This window comes from Syngnathus acus, chromosome 2 (assembly GCF_901709675.1).
Source record: "Syngnathus acus chromosome 2, fSynAcu1.2, whole genome shotgun sequence".
Classification (NCBI taxonomy): domain Eukaryota; kingdom Metazoa; phylum Chordata; class Actinopteri; order Syngnathiformes; family Syngnathidae; genus Syngnathus; species Syngnathus acus.
In genome coordinates, this window is record NC_051088.1 from 18,224,917 (window position 1) to 18,248,419 (window position 23,503).

At 43.0% G+C, this 23,503-nt stretch overlaps 1 protein-coding gene and 1 long non-coding RNA gene across 4 annotated transcripts in view; one reads left to right on the forward strand and one right to left on the reverse strand.

The window, feature by feature from the left end:
- The window catches only part of si:rp71-79p20.2 (zinc finger protein 704), a 28,022-nt gene extending 11,141 nt beyond the window's left edge, over window positions 1–16,881 (forward strand). For 2 of the 3 annotated variants that reach the window (XM_037265952.1, XM_037265967.1), the window contains exons 3-8: window positions 3,923–4,023; window positions 4,781–5,025; window positions 6,932–7,032; window positions 8,600–8,873; window positions 10,047–10,177; window positions 10,723–16,881. In XM_037265952.1, the coding sequence (XP_037121847.1) occupies window positions 3,923–4,023; window positions 4,781–5,025; window positions 6,932–7,032; window positions 8,600–8,873; window positions 10,047–10,177; window positions 10,723–10,834 (964 nt within the window). In that variant the 3' untranslated portion in view covers window positions 10,835–16,881. The remainder of the gene's footprint in view (window positions 1–3,922; window positions 4,024–4,780; window positions 5,026–6,931; window positions 7,033–8,599; window positions 8,874–10,046; window positions 10,178–10,722) is intronic. The other variant, XR_005099672.1, reaches the window with a different exon arrangement.
- LOC119131483 lies at window positions 4,106–22,805 on the reverse strand. Its single transcript, XR_005099675.1, has 3 exons — window positions 22,127–22,805; window positions 7,822–7,824; window positions 4,106–4,117 (listed from the first exon to the last, which is right to left on the reverse strand). It is a non-coding gene; the product is annotated as an uncharacterized LOC119131483 (long non-coding RNA).
- Between the last annotated feature and the right edge of the window lie 698 nt (window positions 22,806–23,503).

The window sequence follows — 23,503 nt, forward strand, 5'->3', positions numbered from 1 at the left end:
TAGTCCGAAAATTACGGTAGCAATACGCAGATTAAAATTTAATTAAATAATTCTAATTGTTTTTCTGGTATCACATATTTCATCCCATAACTACTGAGCTGTTAAATTTGCACACAACACTAAAAGTATCGCTGTACCTTTATTAGTATCGGTACAGCGTGCAACCCGAGCTGAGTCAGCTTCTTCTCACAGAAATTCTGAGCATGTCTGACAACTCTGCCTGTGCATATGTAATCATATAGTTCATCACAGAAAGTTCAGATGTGGGGACACCCCAAAGAGGAAATCTCTTTCCATTATTGCACTTCAACAAAGCCGCCAGTTGTTTGTGCTCTACCCCAAGGCACAGATTGCTTTTGAGGATCAAGAGTGAACCAAAGAGTGGGCTTTTATCCTTGGACTGAAGTCATTACACTCGATGGCCTGCATTAAAGAGACACAGCCTCTTCCTCTCCAGGGGGCTCGCAGCCCTCTGACTTACATAAGGCCTAGTGTGTGTGGACTGCACAACAATGAAGGACTAATAAGTATGCACATGAATATGCTGATGCTCACCAAAGGGCAATATGAAAAACACAAAAAAAGTAGTATCTCTCGAAAAAGAAAGAAGTCAGAGCACCAGTCGTGAACTGGGTGCTGCGCATGGCGGAATGGAGAAGAGAGGAGGGCCGGCCGGGGTGGTCTACTTACTGCTTGTTATTAGCACACACACAAATACACAGCAAGAAAGGGAGAGGCAAGACGACGCAGGAAATTACGTCATTCAATGGCGTTGAAGCAGTGAGATGGGAACTGAGAGAAGTGTGCTATTAATAGGAGGCTATGTATCTGGTGCGGGGCGGGCAGCTGTCAGCCATCAACGCCGCTCAGTTGTCACTACATTACCTCATTTTTACCCGCCGGACTTCATGGTACCAGTGGTAATAACCAGTTTATTCAAATTCTTATCTGAGCGCGCCTTAGATGATGACACACTTTCGTGCACACAATCAAACAGCCAAACAGGCACCTTTTAGAAATCTTTACCACTGTTAGCAAAAGGGATCAAATCAATGTAAACAAATGTAAACGGTGGTTGTGGTCCTGTAACTCATATCGCTCAGTCGTCCTTTAGATTCTACTTTGTTTCACCGCTTGAATGTTGTTGATGACACACGTACTGTCACTGTAGTAAGAAGATACATAAATGACTGGAAACATTAAGATCTATTTTTGGTGTGCGTATCACAAGCGCCAACGTGTGTTGTATTTGTTTGTGTACAGCAACATGTAAACGATCCCTTTGTGCACAGCGCATGAAAGGTGAGTGATAAGCTAATATGCATGGCAGACCAAAGATTGGTAGTATAAATGTAATAAAACACCTCAGAACATCAACATTTTCTTGGTCTGGCTATGAATGTTTGTCACATCTTTGCCTAAATTCAAAGTTAAGTGGTCTTAAACTACCATACATCAATCTGGCAGGTGCCAGGGATTTCTGCAAGGCTGGTAACATGAGCAGAGGTGTGGTTGTTAAATATAGAGCCTGTCTTCTCCCCAACAACAGCAAAGGCGCTCAGTACTGCCGGACGGCTGTGGTGGGGGCTTACAAAACACGGCAGTACTGTAGCATCACTTAGGACAGTATCTCCCCGGGGAGAGTTGGCGTGCGCATCGTGTTCTCTGCCAAGAGCAACAGAAACGTATGAAAATATAGGGCCCGAGCAGTATGGATTTAGTGAGGATTTTGCGGTTGGGCACAAAACTTTCAGATAACCGATTGCATAATCAGACGATACATTTAAAAATGTTAACGATTTTTTTTTAATCCTTTGAGCAACATAAATGTGAAAAACAAGCCCAATGTTTGACGATTTTACAATTCTTTGCCCTTCAGTATTCGTAGCTGCACAACAGAGAGGAGATAGGGCTGCAACTAACAATTATTTGATTGATAGATTAATCAATGAATCAAAATCATGAATTGTTTACTTGGTATTAATTCGTCATTATAATAACAACTGAACAACAACTAAGCAATATCACATAAGGATTTATAGTCATTGTTCTCCAACGTAAAATCAGATATTTGCAAATTATTTCAACTAAACACAAAAGATAATTCAGCCTGCTTTCAATCACTCAATTCTTAAAATATGAGGTAACTCATTTGATAATCAATTTGTTATCACTTCCATGGTTTATTTTGACAGCTCTGACACAGAATCAGCCACAGTGCAACCTTGCAGTGAGTGTGCGTCTATCTCATGAGAGGATGAGCAAGCTTACATTTTTGACCGGGTTACGTCTTTATTTAGCATCCAAACAGGCCGTCAACAACTTTGTGTGCACTGGGTGTCTGCGAGTAAATTTAGAGCTGAGGGTGTTTATACAGGGATACAGCATTTATGGCCGGTATCACACATGATGAAATGACAACATGAAAGTCACTACCCCCGCCCCATATTTGCTGCTAGTAAACCTCCTGTGGTTTACTGTGCTGTGGCGAAGCTGTCAATGCTATGACACAAAATATTTTTATGAGGCAACCCCCTCTTAATTAAGTAGTGTGCTGGTGTGTGTGTTTTCCTCCATAAAATTGACATCAGCGATTGTTCCATCATTAAGAATTTGGTCTGATCAGTGCTTGTCGACCAACCATCCGACAATCCTACACAATTTTTCCTTGCCGGCTTCAATTCAGACGAGTCTTTTAGAAACAACACAAAGTCCTGATCTACATTTTGAAGGGTGGGAAAGTGCAGTGTTACATTCCAGAGTCAAGATGTCAACATGTTCCCTGTGACAAACACAAGAAGCGGAAAAAAAAAAAAAATGGGCATATAATCAAACGGCTGTCCTCAATTGGCCATATTTAGTAGAGAAAACAAGGCCATGCACAGAAACAGGACGCGACTAATCTTGTTATCTCTTTATCTCACGTCCAGACCGGGTTGTTTCTGCCTCTGTCATGAGTGAATGTGTGTAGGTGTGCGCATGTGCGTTAGCCTCCTCTCCTTTGAGTCTCACTTGCCATTTTTTGGTTTGTTTGACGTGTCACCAACAGGGACCCTTTTAAAAGTTTCAGAAACTTTTAAAAGAGACACAAACTCAAGTCTCATCGGCGGCCGCGCGTTCGGTCTTGTGCACTTCCAGCTTTGCTCAATTTACGGCGTACGTGCTTGTGTTCTTGTTTGTGGAGCCCGTAGTGAAGTTTTTGTGTGTTTGCACAGAGACCTGTAGTGAATCTGGGCCAGGGCTTAGGGCTTGGCTGAGAGAATGCCTCAAACCAGTTTACTCTGGTTGCGGAGTGGAGAAGTCTGTGGGCGGGTCATGGATCGCTTAAAGCTGCACAACATGTGCAGATTCTGGCCAGTCACTGTGCTTCTGTGTGACGGACGTTTAAGTTCAAATGTGGACATTTAAGATGCATACGTGTAGTGTAGCATGTGAACCACATGGTGGCTATTTTGAGAACCCGTTTCTACAACTCTCTTGACAAACTCACTTGTGTGCATATGCGTGCGTGCGTTCGTGTGTGTGTTTGTTTTGAGGAATTCTAGGCCCAGCCTTAAATATATCTTCGCCCATGTTTTGCTTTCAAAGATAACAGGAAGTGAGTTGAAAAGTTTTACTGTGAGCAGACTTAGCACACATTTAATTTTGGGAGTGTAAAGTTTGTGCTCGTTGAAGTGGGCAGTGTAAATATGGCTCAAGCTCTCATGCTTGTAACTGAGCTGGAAGACAGTAGTGGGGGTGACTTGTTTGTTTGCGTCTCTTTCTCTCCTAATATCATATCTGTCTGTCCTCGGGCTGTTGTTTGTTTGGAGCGCTGTGTTGGTCTCTGGTGACGGTCAGAGCTTCCTTAATCGAATAAGCAGGCATATCAAGAAAGTTGGTACAGCACCTAAACCTTGTTGGCCTGTGTGTGTGTCTGCAGGAAGCCCTCAGGTCATGCTGATAAGGAGGTGATGGCCGCCGCCGTCCTGACATCGCTGTCCACATCCCCGCTGGTGCTCTGCCCGTCCTCCACGCCGACAGGTACACCCTCCTCAGCTTTGGGAACACACGCAGCCGAGTCTCCACGCAAACCAAATACTGTGTCACGTGCCCAAGCCAACTGTTCAGTCGCGACCTTATCACCGCAGCTCCATTTTGCTGTGCTTGCCATTGCCATGGCAACCTCACCAGACGGTCAAAGTCCTGGCAACTTTCTCAACCCCCCTCCCCTTTTTGCACAACTTACCGAGGCTCTTTGCTCCGGATGAGCCAACATGGAGGTGAACTGACTAATTGATTTGAATGTTTTATTTCATACATTCTGTTTGAAATTGGCATTTGCCCTTGTCAGAGTACACTTGGGTGTTGTTAAACTTGGTAAACAAAAGTCACAAGTGCGGCATTGTGTGCATGGGGTTGCAGGGAAGGGCAAACTGGCACGGCTACTGCATACTTTTAGTCGTTGGGACACATAAGACAATATGCAACTTTACTCTATAAAACGCACATGCATAAATCTCACTTTGATCCTCAAGTTGCACGTGGCAATAAAAAAACGGATTCATAATATTTCAACTGTTAAGAAATGTCATACTGAGCATATGATAGAACCAGGATAATCAATAAATTATTAGCACCAAAACTATGAGGAAAATTAATCATAGATGTTGTATAGCTAATTAGGCCATGAACATATTGGGCTGACCTGGCTTGAAATCAAATTGTGGCAAGTGTGTGGCCCTTGACACCCTCATAGTAGCGTATTATGAAATGCTCAAACCAGTGTGTATCCTGTCAGCTGCAGTTCCAGAACCAGCGATTCGGGCTTGGAAGGAGGCGCTGTCAGCCAGCTACAGCAGCTCCACCAGCGGCAACTGGAGCTGGGATGCCAGCGACCAATCGGTGCCCTCCACGCCATCACCGCCTCTGTCCAACGACGCCAACAAGAACTTCCTGCTCCCGTCGCAAGGGGATGATGTCAGCGAGGACGTCGCCGAAAGCACGCACTTCATGTTTGAGGACCCCATACCTCGCAAACGAAAGGTGGGCCGGCCGGCTGTATGTGGAGTTTATGTCCTATGGGAATTGTGTTTGGGCTTTGAATTCTGACAGCCAAGATAATGAACGACACAAAAAAAAAAAAGAAGAGCCAACGAAATAAGTCACCATCATGCGCTTTCAAACCCGTGACTGCACATGGCCGATGGATTCTGCGCTTTCACTTCTCCTTTGCTTAGTTTTTTAGACTTTAACCGCAGAGAGAAAGGACACACGTGTGAAGTGCGTGCACAAGCAACGGAGGGGATGCATATAGATGAGGATCGTCAGTGTAGAAGGAGACGAGGGCTGAGGCACAAAGTAACAGCATGTGGTGAAATGAAACTCAATATTTCCTCTGGCAACGCAGTGTTGGAGGAGTGTACACAGACTGCGCAATATGTGGGAGTCGGCCACATTGGAGCACGACAGCAGTAAAGAGTGATGCACAAACCGCTGGATAAATGTTTCAAGGGAAATGCGTGTAGGCTGTGGAGAATGCAGAGGACGAGTATTTCCATATCGGCCGTGGAAGTGTAACTATTTTATTCCTTTCTTGGCAGAAAGTTAAGAAGACTGTTAAACATGGCTGTCACCGGCCTTAGCATAACCATGTTAATGTAAGAAAACCCCTGCGGGAATTAGGTGATTTGTGTTTTTTGGACTTCGGGGCTTTGCTGCCAAGTATTTATAGCTATGATTTAAATGTGCCATTAGAAGCTCTCAAGCACCGGCGAGTAACTCATTGGAGTCCGTGTAAGGGTTAACTCTCGACACACTAACTGGCCTTGCCCCCTCCTCACCCGCCCTTCTCCAGAGGCTGTTGAAAGGTTTCCCAGAGTACACACCCACTTTCTCTCATTAGCGCCAGAGCAGGTCCGTGCCTGCTCATGGATGGGACAGGTGCCAGCCCCTCGTACTGTACGCAAAAGAGGAAATGAAGAGATAAAAAAATACAACCGTTCCCCCTCTTCCTATGTCCGCACTGCGAGCCTCGCAATTTCATGGAGACTTGTGTCAAAATGGGACTAATGCACTTTTGATGGACTAAAGGTTTTGAGACACACCTCTTACACACTTAAGGCAGCAATTGAGAGTTGCTTGGACAATCGATTCATTTCTCCATTATTTTCTCAATTTATTAATGACTCCGATTTTTAAAAAAATCCATCCCTTTAGTAGAAAACAGGACATTATTTTGAGTTGACGGTGCAGAAAATGCACAAAGAAATTGATTATGAAATGGCCACAACTCATGAGTTACACAACTTGTAGACTGATTGAGTTTGCTCGATCGCAGCCGGCCAACTCGATGCCCACGTCACTCACCATGCCAAGCCCCGCCTTTTAAAGCCATACAAACTCAAAGTCACAGACAGATGCTACAGTCAAATGTGAGGATGACGACCACAAGTGGACAGAATTAATAACTCCACCTCTCATGCAAACGCTATAATTCAGAATTATATTTTATCAAATTACTGTACTCGATAGATAAAATGCCCTCTTGTAAAAATATGAGATATCAATACAAATACATTTGTCCAAATAACAAATTACGCTTTTCAAACAAAGTGACTGAATGTGTAGTCAGAGTATTAAAGAGGATAACACTCTATGTGTCTGATCTTTTCATGCATAAGGTCTGTTGGAGCAACTGGCTGTTCAAACAGCCGTCTAATAGGCGAGACCCCCTGTTGGGCAGCGTTCAATACCCCTCAAAGTGCTTTCTGCTGAGGCTGCCAGTTAAAGGGTCCCCAGAGGAATCTGGCAGCGAGCGTCATGGATCATATCCTCTCATTGAAATCTCACCAGTGGCCTCCTAAGGAGGCAACACAAAGATTGCTGATGACGCAAATGAACAGCATGAAAAGGAGGCGTCTCATACTTCTGACTTGCATGTCTCTTTCAGAACTCCATGAAGGTGATGTTTAAGTGCCTGTGGAAGAACTGTGAAAAGGTCCTCAGCACTTCCTCAGGAATACAGCGGCACATCCGCACCGTCCACCTGGGGTGAGTTGGTCCTACATGGTTTACATGCATGACTTTGCCAGAGGTAAATTTGTCCTTTGTCATCATCACGCCATCCTTATGCAAAATATAGTCATCTGTCTCCTTATTTAAAAATAATAATGAATCATTATTTACTTTAAATAAACCTTGAACGGTGATACATTACTTCAGCAAAGCTCATCATGTCGTGACTACTGTTTTCGGTGACGGCCATCTGACGGGAGTGAACAAAATTGTGGCTACGGCTAATGCTAGTTTCGAGCAACCCAAGGAGAGGATGAAACGTCATGTATGACCAATAATGTCATGTATGACCAATAACCACACAACTGCGGACCATCCAATCTCATCAGGAGAATGGAAGCATTTCAGTGACACGGTTAAGTGCCCAAGTCACCTTGATTATGTTAATGCACCCGCCCACAAAGAAACCCACTCAAAATACTAAATGGAAGAAAATACAAGCACAGTCTCTCTGATAGGTGAGATTAGGTGAAAATAAGATTGACTCAACATATTTCCTGTTTCGGTTTAACGCTCTCTTTGAACTTCTTATATTTGTGATGTTTTGCGTTATTGCGTCTTTTGTGCAAGGAAAGCGTAAGTTAGTACTTGGTGGCAAGTACAGTGAGCAGATGCCTCTCGTAAGCATTCTAGCCCACTCCTCTTTGCAGAAACTCTCAAGATTCTTCAGGTTTCTTGGCTGCCACTCGGAAACTCAATGCTTTAAGTTCTTCCACGGCTTTTCTATTGGTTTGAGTTTTGGAGGCAGACCCAGCTCCACTCCACGACCTTAATATGCTCCCTCTTGAGACACTTTTGTCCTTTATTATCCTGGAAGTATGCTTTGGGGCATTGCCATGTTTGAAAATCCATTTACACTTGTATGTGTCAGTATTCTTGCTGGGGAAAATGAGATTTTCATTCATGTGTTCATTGGCCCTTCAGTTCAGTGAAGCTGCTTTTGCATTATTTGCATAATGACAGGTCAAACCATAACTGAAGGGAATTGGGAAATGTAGAATTCTTTGGGTCAGATTTGTGATAGTTTTTTTTGTCCTCCAAAAAAGGCATGTCGAGTTTCTGCCAAAAAGCTCAACTTTGATTTGACCAAAGCGCTTTCTCATTCATTACGATCCTCACGAACAAACTTAAGGAAGGCCGAAGTGTTTTCTCCCCCACTGTGCACGATGTACATGTAAAGTGCTAAATACCACTCCTACCAATAATATTAAGAAGAGCCGGGATTTATTTCTTATTTCGTGCAGTAGAGAAGCTGCTGTACTGCTCACTGCCCTTTCTTTTCTTTTTTTTTTGCACATTGCCTTCTCCTGCCACCTGCCGGCCAAAATGATCATAACACTGATCGCAACTTCGGCAATTGAGTTTTATCACAAATTGTCAATACGGTCACCTTGCATAGGCTTCAACTCACCTGCAACAGTAATTAAGACAAGGACTATGGGAAATGAATGGATAATTTCAACTGAAATGTATACATTTGAAAATTAAAAGCTATGCAGAGTTATTTGAATGTTTGCAATGAGTTGTCATGGCTTCCTTTCAGGCGTAACAGCGACTCGGACTACAGTGACGGGGAGGAGGACTTCTACTACTCAGAGATCGAGGTCAACATGGACAGCCTGACGGAGGGCATGTCCAGCCTCACGCCCACCTCGCCCACCACGGCCGGCCCCCCGCCCATTTTCCCGTCGCCGCTTGCCGACGTCCCGCACTCGGAGCACATCAACTTGAACGGGGTGCACAGCCACGCTCCGACACTGCTCAGCCAATCGGCTCCCTCGACCCTCTGCCACATCCGCACTGACCACGCCTACCAGGTAGGTTATGTCGCAGGACACGCTCACACCTACAAAAACAGTATTCTCACATTTGGCAAATGCTTTGCGCTCAGCCGAGGCGGTTTTGGAGACCAGCGTGGGAAACACAGGTCATCCGCAGCTCAACAGTGTGGGAGGCTCTACCAGAGTAATAAAGTGGAGAAAGTTTCATCTAAATATCAACCAAAGTTCACACAAAGAACGAAGTCAAAGTTCTTTTCGATTTTACTTTATTATACTAATTATATTCCCTCAAGTGGGTGGCCAACTCACACTTGGCTGTATATTTTCTTGATGCACACCGCACACGCAAGCACGTTACGAGAGATTGGTGCTGCACCACTTGAGCTTGTGGTGAGGGGGCGACGCCTTGCTCGAGAGCACCTTGAAAGTAGCGGACAAGCAGACTCGTAAAATAACTGTTAACGTTCACATTTTGCATAATACCCACATGCCTTTACCAGATTGATTGCTCTCGCCTTGAGAGAGACAAAGAATTCAAAATTCTTCCAGCATTATTATGACCTATAACCTGGATGGATCAATTGCGGGGATGGGATGGGGGTCAACATTCTAAAGAGAGATGTAAAAATGAGCCACTAAAATAAGGTGCACGCCCTTATAAAACATAAATAACGTTATTAAAGTGATCAAATTTCCCCTCCAAATCGAGATGAATTTTGAAACAATTTAAATGGTCAAAGCATCCTACTTTCCTTTAAATATCTGCACCAGAAATCATGTTGATTTATTTGTGTGCAAAAGTTGAACGAAAGTTTTTCGAAATAGAGTCTTTGCTTTCTAAATTATGTTGACTAGTGCAATTGGCTTCCAGAAACAAACATTATTTGTTTGCACTTAGTTTTTGTGAAAAACATGAGTAATCTGATGGCACATTTCAAATGTACACATTGGAGATTTCTTCGTGATAAAATCTTCTTTTTCTGCTGTATAATTGCTGTTCTTCAAGGTCCTTCTTCCTTCACGGACACGAATACATTAGTATTGTGAAAATGTAATAAACATTATGTTAATTCGGCAAGTGCACCCAGAAAGTGCTTGACTGTTTTCACATTTTTTCAAAAAGGGATCAAAGTCTCATAATGTTGTATTTTGTGAACTTGTCTGATGCATGGCTGGAGCTCTTCTGAGTCAAGTTGTACTTTTGTCTAGGGGCCCGCAGTGACCCACGTGCGTACAGTGAGTATCGGGGAAAAGCGGCAGCCGGCATCCGGCACAAATGGCACCGTTAACAAGAACCACGCTTTAATCATGCCCATGCCGAAATCAGCGCAGGGAAACAGGTACATAACAATCTGCTCCAATCTGTTTTTTTTTTATTGCAGTGTAGTCATTGTGTAAAATAATAATAATAAATAATTCATGCTCATTTTGAAATTGTATAATTTATAACTAATTAATTTCAAATTACTTAGATAACATTTGTAAGAAGATAAAATTGTTTATTGTATTCATTGTATATTTTATAAAAAACACCTGTTTATTTTAATTATGAAGACTAGTAATTTTATTATTTTTAATTAACCAAACACATCTGCAAAATGTTAATTTTTATATTTTATTATTAACAATCAATGAGCAAATATAATTACATTAATACGTATAGTTATCATACATTACGAGAAACATAGTTCTGCAAAGAGTATTATTATACTTTAAAAGCTCAATGGGTCAGTTTAAAAACTGTCAAATAAAAAGTGTGTCCGTTTTTAAATGACCACTTTTGCAACACTCCATTGCCGGCAACCCACGCCGGTGACCCCCGGTATGCTGAGCGTTTGGTTGCGTATGCGTGCGCTTAACGCTTTCACATATGCTGTTACTCAAGGAAACCCCGCGGGGAGGCCAAAAAGTGCCGGAAGGTCTACGGCATGGAGAAGAAAGAGATGTGGTGCACGGCCTGTCGCTGGAAGAAGGCCTGTCAGAGATTCACCGACTAAGAGCCCACCCCACTTTTAGTCCCCCGCCCCCCGTCGCCGGCAAGACGAGCTCCGCTATTTGGCGCTGGAGCAGGCTTCTTCTTCTGCTTCTCAGTGCTGCCTCCTGCAGAGCAGCAGGGGGTTTGACTTTGCTCTCTACTCTTTCCAAAAAAAAAAACAGAGAAAAAGGAACTTTCTGCTGGTTTTAAAAAAAATTTGTTTTCCCTTAAGACTGAGATTTTTCACTCGCTCACTGTTGATAAAAAAAAAAAGGGGGGGATAAGGGCAGGGTTAAAGAAACTTCCATTTTAATTGGGAACGTTCAGATGCTATTTTTCACTTATTTTCCACTGAATGTGTAAAATGACAAATATTTTGGTATACTCAGTCGCTCATACTAGCAGCATGATGGAAGTTATTGTTGACGCATCAGTGGACGGGTTCACGACGCTCCATAGCACATCAGTGTTACTGCCGCGCCCTTGTTGAGTTCCAACCAAGTTCTATCACGCAGCCGTAATGGACGCCGACGTTCTGCCTGTCCATTCACTCTTTCAGCTAGACATTAACCTTCACATTTTTGCAACGATGCACAAAACCCTCACATCATGTGGTACAAAATAACAAGAATTCCCCCTCTTTCAACTTTTGCAAAAAAAAGCTCTAGAGATGTACAGAACATAAGAAACATACCCCCCTCCCCCTCCCCCCTCTTTAACCCAGAGAAATATGCACCTTGAAGAAACGACTCGACTTTTACGAGTATCACTGTAAGCCTGGGGGAGAGGAAAGTGTTTATCTTATAGAGAGTTTATTTTCAGCATGGATGTGCTGAAGCAACTAGCAGTTGCACCATGCAATCAGCAGGATTACAACTCGTTGAATATTGTCTTTCTTGCTTTCATGTTGTCGTTGTCGGGAAGGCGATTCGGGCAGTCTTTGCTTTTCTTGATTTTTCACGTGACAGCTGATGTTTTGAGATTCTGAGAAGAGATTGTTTTTTGTCGCCGTGTATTTTGCCGTTTCAAACCACCCCCGTCTGATTAAGAGGATAGAAAAAGTCTACACACCCTTGCTCAAATGGCAGGTCAACGAAATGAAGGTAATTTTTCCACTGTTAACGTGCGAACCTTTGGCCATAATTTCCAAAGATTGTTTGCCACAATGACATTATATCTCGGTTCATTTTTCACTTTTGTCTCTCTCTAGAAAAAAAAAGACTTATTCTTTCATTTGATTTGCAGGGGTTATAGGTCACGCACATGATTTGTCATGGTCTCATTTTTGTTTATCGCATTTGAGCGGGGGTGTGCAGACTTTCTCTAGCCGCTGAAGGTAGTGAGCCCGTCATGACTTCCTGTCTGGAGGGCAGCCCTTTAATGCGGAGAGACTTGTGCATTAGCAAACCTGACTTCACTGGAACATTTGTTGTCATTTCAAACCTTCAAGTGATCCTCGCTGGGTTGTAAGATTTGCAATTCTAATGCAGCGTCTCAAAGCATTTACTTGATTTGTAATAAGATGGAAGTATAGTCCTCCGTTTTTTTTCCCCCCAGATTAAACCTTGCTGATGGATCTTAAGATTAGTACAGTAAGGGCAATTGCTTTATTTAATCACAAATCTGTTTGAAATTCCTCTTGGAGGTCCAAGACACGCGAGAGAGCTGAGGAGAATAATAGCCAGCGACAATCAAGACATTTCTATTCAATAACAGGCAGCTTTGTGATTGGCTAAATAAAGCTGGATGGCTCTCGTGGGTGATTTTATTGATGAAAGTAGACTAAACCATTGCTAATCAATGTAGTTTTTTGTTAGGTGTCTTTTTCTTTAAGATGGACTTGTTTTTCTAATTGTTGTATAATTCTTCTATTCAAAGACCCAAGAAGCGCTTGACGTATCTCCTCTTTAGCAAGTCATATGGTCGTTGTACTTTTATCGGACTAATTTTTAATTTTACAAACTGGCGCAGTGACCGAGGATCCGTATTTTCAAGCCTTGTTGTCGATGTGGATTTGACCACGTTTTTGCGCAGCCCTTCAGCTTTGTAGAAAAAGTGACAAACACGTAGGCTATCAGAGCAAATGTGGTGACCTTTGATCTTTATTGCCATGGAAACTTTACCTTTTCTTTTCTCGATGCTTGCCTAAGTGCATGCGTGGGATCTCGTCTATTCCCAGGTTTCTCCACCTTCTTTTTGTTTTTCCTCCAGTAAAGTGATAAGCTAACTCCCTCTCGTCCTGTGATTGGCCGACCTCGTAAAGGACAGAAACCTCACAAAGTGCCAACGATAAGAACATAAGAAAAAGGAAAGCTATACTGACCTGAAGCAAATTGCACTACATTGCACTGTGCTAAGACAAGTGTTTTTTCTATGTGGACATTTTCTACACGCGTGATTTCAAAGCGATTGTTCAGTTTTCCAAAAATAGTGTTTGAGGGCCAAGGCCCGATGAGAGAAACCAGGGTGTCAGGGATTGAGGTTGAAACACCTCCCATCAGCATCATCATCTTCATCTTCTTGGTCCTCATCAGATGAAATGATCTGGCCCTCTTTTTTTTTTTCTGTACTCAAGAGTTTGTCGTGTTTCCTCCAGTGCGGTACCTGCTTGTGAGTTCTGTGCTTGATTCTTGCATTTCTGCAAAATCTCCGGACTTTCATGTGCACTGTGATTGCGCTTCCCACTCGCTCGCATGAATCCCGCTGTGTGCGTGCGCGTGCGCTCATACCGCTTTTCACCAAGATAGACGAGCAACCCGGTTGATGACTTTTTAAAGCAGGCACTTTTACCGCTCCTGTGGGTTGACCAGGGGTGTCCAATTTTTTGCCGCCCAGGGAGTGAATACAGAGAAAGCAAGATACGCCATTTTATTAATTTATTCAAGAAATCTTATCAACGGGAGAAGGAATAGCCAAAATTTGCGATTGACTTCCATACTGAAGTTTGTATTTGATGCCACAATATTGCAGCAAAGCACTTTTTATACTAGACAAAGATTTGATCTGATTGAATTACTTAGTTCAACATTGGCACTTAGCACCAGCAAGCCACCAGGTGGCGTCAAAGCCATATTTTCGTCTAAGACACGGTTTTGGCCTGAGCACAAAAAAAAAAAAAAAAAAGTTTTTGAAAGCCAAACCACACGTTCCCTTTAAGTTAGTTGCTGTGAGTCCTTGAGATTAATTTGTTCCTTGTATTTTGGACACCCCTGATTGAAATCACCATTGCACTTCCACATCTCCAGCTGAGCCATGCGTTACGGGCGTACTTGTACCCCACATCCGCTTTGGGATTTTCGATTTGACTTTTCCAAGCTCCCAAGCAAGCACTTTTCCATCTCCTCCACCAGCACGTGTAGCTCAAGCGTGTAGAGCACCTCCTCTTTGTGTTGCACTAATCTGGCCAGTGACGATCAAGCCCATTGCGGTGTCACCTTAACTGCGTTTAACCGAGGCCGCTTGTTGCTAATAATGATTCAAAGACGATGGGTGGGCGAAGTAGCGAATGTCGGTTGGCGTTAGTGGACAAGAGACAGATGGACTTGCAGCTTCAGGACTTTTTTTTTTGTACATATGCAGCATAAAGCGAACCCTGACGCTTTTTCATATATTATTTTGTTGTTGTTTCTCTTATATTAAAAGGAAACATTTTTTTTTTACAGCACAGATGCTCCGAATATTTTTTTTTTTACATTGCTTTGAGAAGCTGTTGTGAACATACGTTAAAGTAGAAGTCAAGTCAAAAATATTCTTCGCGATAATATGTTTGACGTGGCAGAATTGCGACAGTGGGAAAACAATTAAGAGGATTGGATGTCAACATCCTTGTCTGGTGGAAAACAGGTTGGATTAGTCTTCTTAGTTTGTATTACACAAATGCAAAAAAATTTAAAATTAGGGGGGGGGGGCACATAGAATATATTATTGCAAAACAAATATTTTTGACTTGACTTGGCTTTAAGATTCTATTGTAGCTTTGAGGACAAGGGGGGGAAGACAACCTGTTGAATGTAAAACTTACAAAAATAAAAGTTGTTTTGGTTGTATCTGCCGTGTAGTGTGTACTGCCTCTAGTTATGATTTTGGCATCCAAATGTTTCAACGTCGCTGTGGCGTCTTTTGCCGCGCTGCTTCGTCATATGGAATGGCAGCAACCGTGCAGTATTGCTCCTCTTAAAGTACCGTTTGGCAGAGACACAAGTGTTAACTTCTGCTCACTCGCTCTGCTTTTTGTTTTTGTGCCGTCAAGATGTTTGCGAGGCAGGAAAACCAAGAGGGAGTCGTATTCCTGTCTTGCACATTCCATCATACGGAAGCTTTTAGTGTCTTCCACACAAGCTCTTTGGAAAGCCTTTATATCATCTCCTTGATACCCATCTTAAGATCTTGGTCGTCATTAATTTGCACACCAGTTGAAAAACTACTAATTCGCACTAGTACAACGACTGTCTTACTGGTAAAGTTTTATTCTCTACTGCCTTCCTATGGAAAGATGTTTGAGCATTTATTAATTTTCGGATCAGATACTAGTAAAGTATTTGTCCTCACCAGTAAAAGAACAACTAGGGCACATTAGCAGAGCAGATGTGTCTTCAAAGCGGAAAGAGTATTACTCTTACCATGCATGTAATTTCCATGTTTGGTCTACTAGTTTGAAGTTAATGTCCATGTACTTGTACACTCTTTGTTGTCGCTAGTAAGACCACTACATGGTAGTAGTGAGGAAAAACTTACACTAGCTTTCTACTACGGACACAAAATTCTATTAGTTAACATCTATTGTTCCACCAGACAATTCACTTCACTTCTCTAGTTGTGTGAATGTTTGTTTTCGGTATCCTTGATATCCACCTTAAGATCTACAAACTACTAATCCAAAAGATGCACTAGTAGTGGACTTTTTTTATACTAAGGCACTTGCTCGGACATAAACGTCCTAACAGTGTGTCGAATCATCTTTCCGATGAGGATGAAGAAGGTACGAGTACATGGATGTTAAGTTAAATGTCAACTGGCTTTCTTTCCATTGTCTCCTTTTTTCCTCCAGGTTTAAGCCTTTTAGCCAGCACATTAAGCTAACGGAACCCCGTCAAATGTGCACAGAGGACGCCTCCATGTATTTTTCCCCAAAATGTCAACATTTTGCTGCTTTTTTTTGGTGGAATGTTAGTTTTTGTGTGCATCAGCAGCAAAGCTTTCCAAATCCGACGTGATGATTGCAATGGCAGCTCCGCTTTGCTTCCTTCCTTTTGTCCCTCACATGACCCTCGTTTTTTTTTCTCTCGTAGTTGTGGAGCCCCATGCGGGCCGCAACCTTTTGCGTTTTGTGTTTTCATTGATTGATTGATTGATTGATTGATTTGTCTGCTTAAGACAATGGATAGATGAAATGATGAGGTAATTTCCTATGTCGAGAATGTGTCTGGGTTCATTTGGTGAGATGTCACTGAAGGCTTTGTTACGCGTTTCCCTCTCTGTACCGTAATGCGTTACTATTACCATCACGATGGAAACTCATGGAGCATTTCATCAATATCCTTGATATCCTTAATAACTGTGTTGAACGAGCAGCTTCCCAAACCCTACTGATAGCATCAGAAGGCACTAATAGTGTTGCAGAAATGCCACGCAGTTCTGGAAAAGAAGTTTACTAGTGCGACGCAATCATTGTCTTACTAGTGAAGGAGGACAGAGTGCACTAGTATATGATTGGACCTTAAGCAGGATATCATTTGAAATCGTTGATATCCACTTTCAAGTCATACTAGTATGTGGTAAATGTTACAAGTTTTACTTGTGCGCCTCCTAGAAAGAGTACAAGCTAGATTTCAAGGCTATCGAATAAATGCTCCAAAAGCTTTCCATATATCTGCCATACCACGTGACACATTGGAGGGGACCGAATGGTTTTGTCGTACTCCTCCCCGTCATCATCAGCACAGTGCTGACGGAGGGAAGACTTTGCCAAGAGTTTTTGTGTGAATGTCAAGCGCCAATGGCTGAGCATGTGATCACGTGATCTATGTGATGTAATGTGAGTGAAAGCAAATAAAAAGAAAATGGAACAAACATGCTGTTGAGATTTGTTATTCGTGTTGGCAAAGTAATCCAATTTGTTCTGTTTATGCTTTAGTTTAATTTTGACTAAACCTGAGTGAGTGACTAGCTATAAACATGGAAGTTGATATACATGTTTGGCCTTTGCAATGAAGTGGTGGGCCAAATCTGATCTAAACACTAATTAAAATTGATGAATCAATATTTCATTTCAACTGTTTAGCAATTTCACACTTCCAAATTAAAGAAAACTTGTCTTCTTCCTTGCCCCTTTGGACACATGCAAGCACCACGCAGGGCGGGCTGGAGGTCAAATCAAACCCGCATGCTCCTAACGGTGAGGCGGACGTGCTAACCAGTGCTCCACCCAGCCGCCCCCTTGTGGATAATAATAATACCTTTCAAGGCACTCAAGGTCTAAGGGGCTAATGTTACCATTGCCTGTTGGGAGTTCAGCATCACCTGTCATGCGATGTTTGGATGCTTTAAGGTAAGCAAGTTCTAACAGAGAAGAGTGTGCATGGAGTTTTTTTTTTTTTTTTTAACACACATATAAGTGCCTATAAAAAGAAAGAAAAAGTGGCTCCAGACCATTTTAGCCAATTTGGTTGTCACTTTTTTCAAACAGGAATAAATAATGACCTCAAAGGTAATGTGCATGTTAACAAAAAGGTCAAAACTGCATAAAAGATATACATTTACAACGTCGCCCTACAGCGTCATTACCGACATTTAATGCTTTGTGCCTGCAGACATTAAAGATAATGAAACATAACGACGACCATACTATAGCGCACATGCAGACGTGAGGAGCGTAGAATTCAAATAACCTCTCGATTTTATTCCATCAGTATGGTGAAGAATTGAACTGCAAACGCATCCAAGTCACAAGTGTAGCAGAGTTAATGCTGATGACTTTGAGTTCAACAAGTCTCTGGTCTTAGTCACTTGGAGCTGCTCCAATAAACCATATAGTGTATGTACATTCCCTGCAATATAAGCGAGGGTTCCCTAGTGTAGTGGTTAGTGCTCTGGACTCTCACCCCAGCGCCCTGAGTTCAAATCCCGGTGGAACCCAAAATATAATTTAACATGGAAACATTTTCAAGTTTGCGAGTTTCAAGTTTCAAGTTAAGCGCACCTGCGTGAAAAGTTTTTGGTCACTTTCACGTTCTGAAGGAGCTAAAATTTAACGAGGGTCACTTGGAAAACATGTTGGAACGTGGCCCGAGGACTAGAGCTTGACACCTGTGACCTTTGACCATGATATTTCCCTAATAAAGTGGCCTGTTATTAGGTACACTTGAAAATGGCGGTGTACCTAATGGTGTGTCCGTGTGATTCCCTCGTTAAGTGCACCTGCGTGAAAAGTTTTAGCTCCTGCGGAACGTGAAAGCAGCTAAAACTTTTCACGCAGGTGCGCTTAACGAGGGTCACTTGGAAAACATGTTGGAACGCGGCCCCGAGGACTCGAGCTTGACACCTGTGACCTTTGACCATGATATTTCCCTAATAAAGTGGCCTGTTATTAGGTACACTTGAAAATGGCGGCGTACCTAATGGAGTGTCCGTGTGATTCCCTCGTTAAGTGCACCTGCGTGAAAAGTTTTAGCTCCTTCAGAACGTGAAAGTGACCAAAAACTTTTCACGCAGGTGCGCTTAACGAGGGTAACTTGGAAAACATGTTGGAACGTGGCCCGAGGACTAGAGCTTGACACCTGTGACCTTTGACCATGATATTTCCCTAATAAAGTGGCCTGTTATTAGGTACACTTGAAAATGGCGGTGTACCTAATGGTGTGTCCGTGTGATTCCCTCGTTAAGTGCACCTGTGTGAAAAGTTTTAGCTCCTTCAGAACGTGAAAGTGACCAAAAACTTTTCACGCAGGTGCGCTTAACGAGGGTCACTTGGACAACATGTTGGAACGCGGCCCGAGGACTAGAGTTTGACACCTGTGACCTTTGACCATGATATTTCCCTAATAAAGTGGCCTGTTATTAGGTACACTTGAAAATGGCGGTGTACCTAATGGAGTGTCCGTGTGATTCCCTCGTTAAGTGCACCTGCGTGAAAAGTTTTAGCTCCTTCAGAACGTGAAAGTGACCAAAACTTTTCACGCAGGTGCGCTTAACGAGGGTAACTTGGACAACATGTTGGAACGCGGCCCGAGGACTAGAGTTTGACACCTGTGACCTTTGACCATGATATTTCCCTAATAAAGTGGCCTGTTATTAGGTACACTTGAAAATGGCGGCGTACCTAATGGAGTGTCCGTGTGATTCCCTCGTTAAGTGCACCTGCGTGAAAAGTTTTAGCTCCTTCAGAACGTGAAAGTGACCAAAAACTTTTCACGCAGGTGCGCTTAACGAGGGTAACTTGGAAAACATGTTGGAACGTGGCCCGAGGACTAGAGCTTGACACCTGTGACCTTTGACCATGATATTTCCCTAATAAAGTGGCCTGTTATTAGGTACACTTGAAAATGGCGGTGTACCTAATGGAGTGTCCGTGTGATTCCCTCGTTAAGTGCACCTGCGTGAAAAGTTTTAGCTCCTTCAGAACGTGAAAGTGACCAAAAACTTTTCACGCAGGTGCGCTTAACGAGGGTCACTTGGACAACATGTTGGAACGCGGCCCGAGGACTAGAGTTTGACACCTGTGACCTTTGACCATGATATTTCCCTAATAAAGTGGCCTGTTATTAGGTACACTTGAAAATGGCGGTGTACCTAATGGAGTGTCCGTGTGATTCCCTCGTTAAGTGCACCTGCGTGAAAAGTTTTAGCTCCTTCAGAACGTGAAAGTGACCAAAACTTTTCACGCAGGTGCGCTTAACGAGGGTAACTTGGACAACATGTTGGAACGCGGCCCGAGGACTAGAGTTTGACACCTGTGACCTTTGACCATGATATTTCCCTAATAAAGTGGCCTGTTATTAGGTACACTTGAAAATGGCGGTGTACCTAATGGAGTGTCCGTGTGATTCCCTCGTTAAGTGCACCTGCGTGAAAAGTTTTAGCTCCTTCAGAACGTGAAAGTGACCAAAACTTTTCACGCAGGTGCGCTTAACGAGGGTAACTTGGAAAACATGTTGGAACGTGGCCCGAGGACTAGAGCTTGACACCTGTGACCTTTGACCATGATATTTCCCTAATAAAGTGGCCTGTTATTAGGTACACTTGAAAATGGCGGTGTACCTAATGGAGTGTCCGTGTGATTCCCTCGTTAAGTGCACCTGCGTGAAAAGTTTTAGCTCCTTCAGAACGTGAAAGTGACCAAAAACTTTTCACGCAGGTGCGCTTAACGAGGGTAACTTGGAAAACATGTTGGAATGCGGCCCCGAGGACTGGAGCTTGACACCTGTGACCTTTGACCTTGATATTTCCCTACTAAAGTGGCCTGTTATTAGGTACACTTGAAAATGGCGGTGTACCTAATGGAGTGTCCGTGTGATTCCCAGCCAATCAGAAAGTGGGGGTGAGGGCGGGTGTGGCACTTTTCACTTTCATTTAAGCTTTGACCATGATTTTTCCCTAATGAAGTGACCTGTTATTAGGAACACCTGAAAATGGCAGTGTACCTAATAGTGTGTCCGAGTGACGTCACAGATCAAACAGCCAATCAGAAAGTGGGGGTGAGGGCGTCCACACCTGCAAACTTGAAAATGTTTCCATGTTAAATTATATTTTGGGTTCCACCGGGATTTGAACTCAGGTCGCTGGGGTGAGAGTCCAGAGCACTAACCACTACACTATGGAATCCCCGCTTGAGGTGAAGGGAAGGTATGTACACTATATGGTGTACACGGTACATGGTGTGTATGGTGTATAACGGTGCGTGGAGGCAGCCCTTCATAGTCACGACAATATATGCGAGATTGGTTGACATTTCTTTTGCGCCCTCTTGTGGACAGCGGTCTGTACTACAAAAAACGACAGCACACGTGAAATACTTTTTACAGCAGCAATTTCAAAATTTATTGAGATTGATTGATTGTTGCAAATAATAGTCAAGCTAATTCTTCCACTAAACATGACGATAGCTTGCACGGCCGTTGGGCCAACATCAAAATTGGCGGCTTAAGGTCAACTGTAAAAACGTTGTGATCAGAAGTTGCAACCCAAAACTATATGCACAAGAGCACTTACTCTGGCCAGAACAAAAACCGAAACAAAAAAAAGACAGGACAGGTTGTTGTTGTTTTTTTTTTGGATTATTTAAACACGTTTTGTTACAAACACAGGTTTTGTATCATCAATATAAAGTCTGTTTCATATTGAACAATGTTCCCAGTGAAAATAAGCAAAGCTCAAGCTTTAAGTGCGACCTCGAACAAATAAAAGACCCTTCTTAAAGTTGAGAAAATAAATATCATAGTCATATAAATTCATATATATGAAGGTATACACACATCACTCTTAGTAGAAGAACAAACTCTAAAGTAAAAAGCGGCAACTTTGAAATATAGTATACTATAGATAAACCCATATCTATGGCTTCATGATTTGCACGTGTGAATCAAGCAAAATGAGGATTTGTCAACATCGATGAATTACCCATAATCTTTTGCATCAGAGCAAAGCGTTTGTTTTGCATCGCGTGGAATGAGAGTTGTCCGCGGATGCTGAAGACATCACTTTGGTATGACGAAACAAACGCGGGCATGCAGTAGGACCACGACCACACACGCGCGCCAACAACTAAAAAGGGCACAGGCGCTCATCGACACACAACGGGAAGGGGAATCTTGAGTCATCATCTGATCCCGCTGGAGAATCAGCCAACTTGTCCCACAAGCGCGCAGGTCAACAGGTCATCGAGGCACATATTTGAGGAGGTTGATGGCAAACGTTTTCCTGAAGTACGACTCGGTATGAGGAACAAGACGAGGTTGAGGTTATGAGAACAGTGCAGGGGTCTCACACACACACACACACACACGCACACACACAAATCATGAACATTCATTGAAATCCAATCCCCAATGTCTTTGTCACGAAAGCCGTCCGCCCTCACTCGATCAACTATCTGATAAAAGGGTTAAACGATGACACAATAAATAACACAAATCAAATCAAGAACGTGCACTGGGAAGGGCTGAGCATCCATGGCACCTTTTGGAAAGCGAGAGGCCTGATGTGTGCCGGACTCTCCATCCCAAAAGTGTTCCTCTGCATGCTTGCCTTTCTTCCTTGATTGTTTGTCATGCGAGATGCACTTTTGACGAGACTCTGCCACACAGCCCTTCAGAGTCACGACAACAACAACAACGTGTGCACCTTATTCAAGCGTGTGACAAAAGAAGAGGAACAACAAAAGCACACCAAATATATCCAAAAGCACCTGCACACAGACATTGGAACAAAAGCACTTATGTATACAAGGTACTAGATTGTTTTTGGTTCAGTATTCTTCAATTAGTGTACATTTGTGACGCAAAAGCATGTGCAGAATATAGGTCGCAATTAATATCAAACAGACGGATAACAGTGCCCCACCCCCTTAGAAAAAAAGCAAACACGACAGAAAAAGCGTCAACTGGCACAATAAAAGGGTCGAGAAAAAAGCCCCATGGCTTGCTGTCCACAACAAGGCAAAGTATAAAAGCTTTTTTTTCCCAAAATTGTACAATTTATAAAACATCCCCAAATTAAAAACACAACAAAGCTTAGCATCCAGCACTTAATAATAATAATAATCATGAATAACAATAACATCAACCACAGTAATCATAGTTGTGATAATCATAATAAGACTTGTCATCTGCTTCACTCCAGTTGTCAATACCGCATGTTAAAAACATTGCAACAATCTTCAGAAAGCAATAAAGACCATGAGCGTCCTTGCGTACATTCCACTCACTCACTCACTCACTCACTCACTCACTCACTCACTCACTCACTCACTCACTCACTCACTCACTCACTCACTCACTCACTCACTCACTCACTCACTCACTCACTCACTCACTCACTCACTCACTCACTCACTCCACCCAAACCAACTCACTCACTCACTCCACCCAAACCCACTCACTCACTCACTCACTCACTCACTCACTCACTCACTCACTCACTCACTCACTCACTCACTCACTCACTCACTCACTCACTCACACCAACTCACTCATTCACTCACTCACTCCACCCAAACCCACTCACTCACTCACTCACTCACTCACTCACTCACTCACTCACTCACTCACTCACTCACTCACTCACTCACTCACTCACTCACTCACTCACTCACTCACTCACTCACACTTGAAAGAAAAGGGAAGTTTGCAAACACACATCCAATAAATAGCAAACAATAACAAGATTCTCACAATATCAAGCGCAAATTTTTAGATTCCTTTTGTCACCCCGTGAGCGCAGGTTGGACCTCCACCCCTTCCAAAAAAAGATCAAAAAGTCTGCATATTCTCAATCTTGGGAGTTAACGATACTGAGCCAGAAGAGGGGAGGAAAAAAAAAACTCATTGGAATGAACAAAGGCAGCCGTTTGCTTAAGTGTGGCTCGTGTGCGCCGAGACGGACAAGCCGTCCATGTCCAACGTTCATTTCCATTCCACACAATTCTATGTACATGCGTCAAAACTCCACAGAACCGTCTGTGGCAACTGTGAACCAA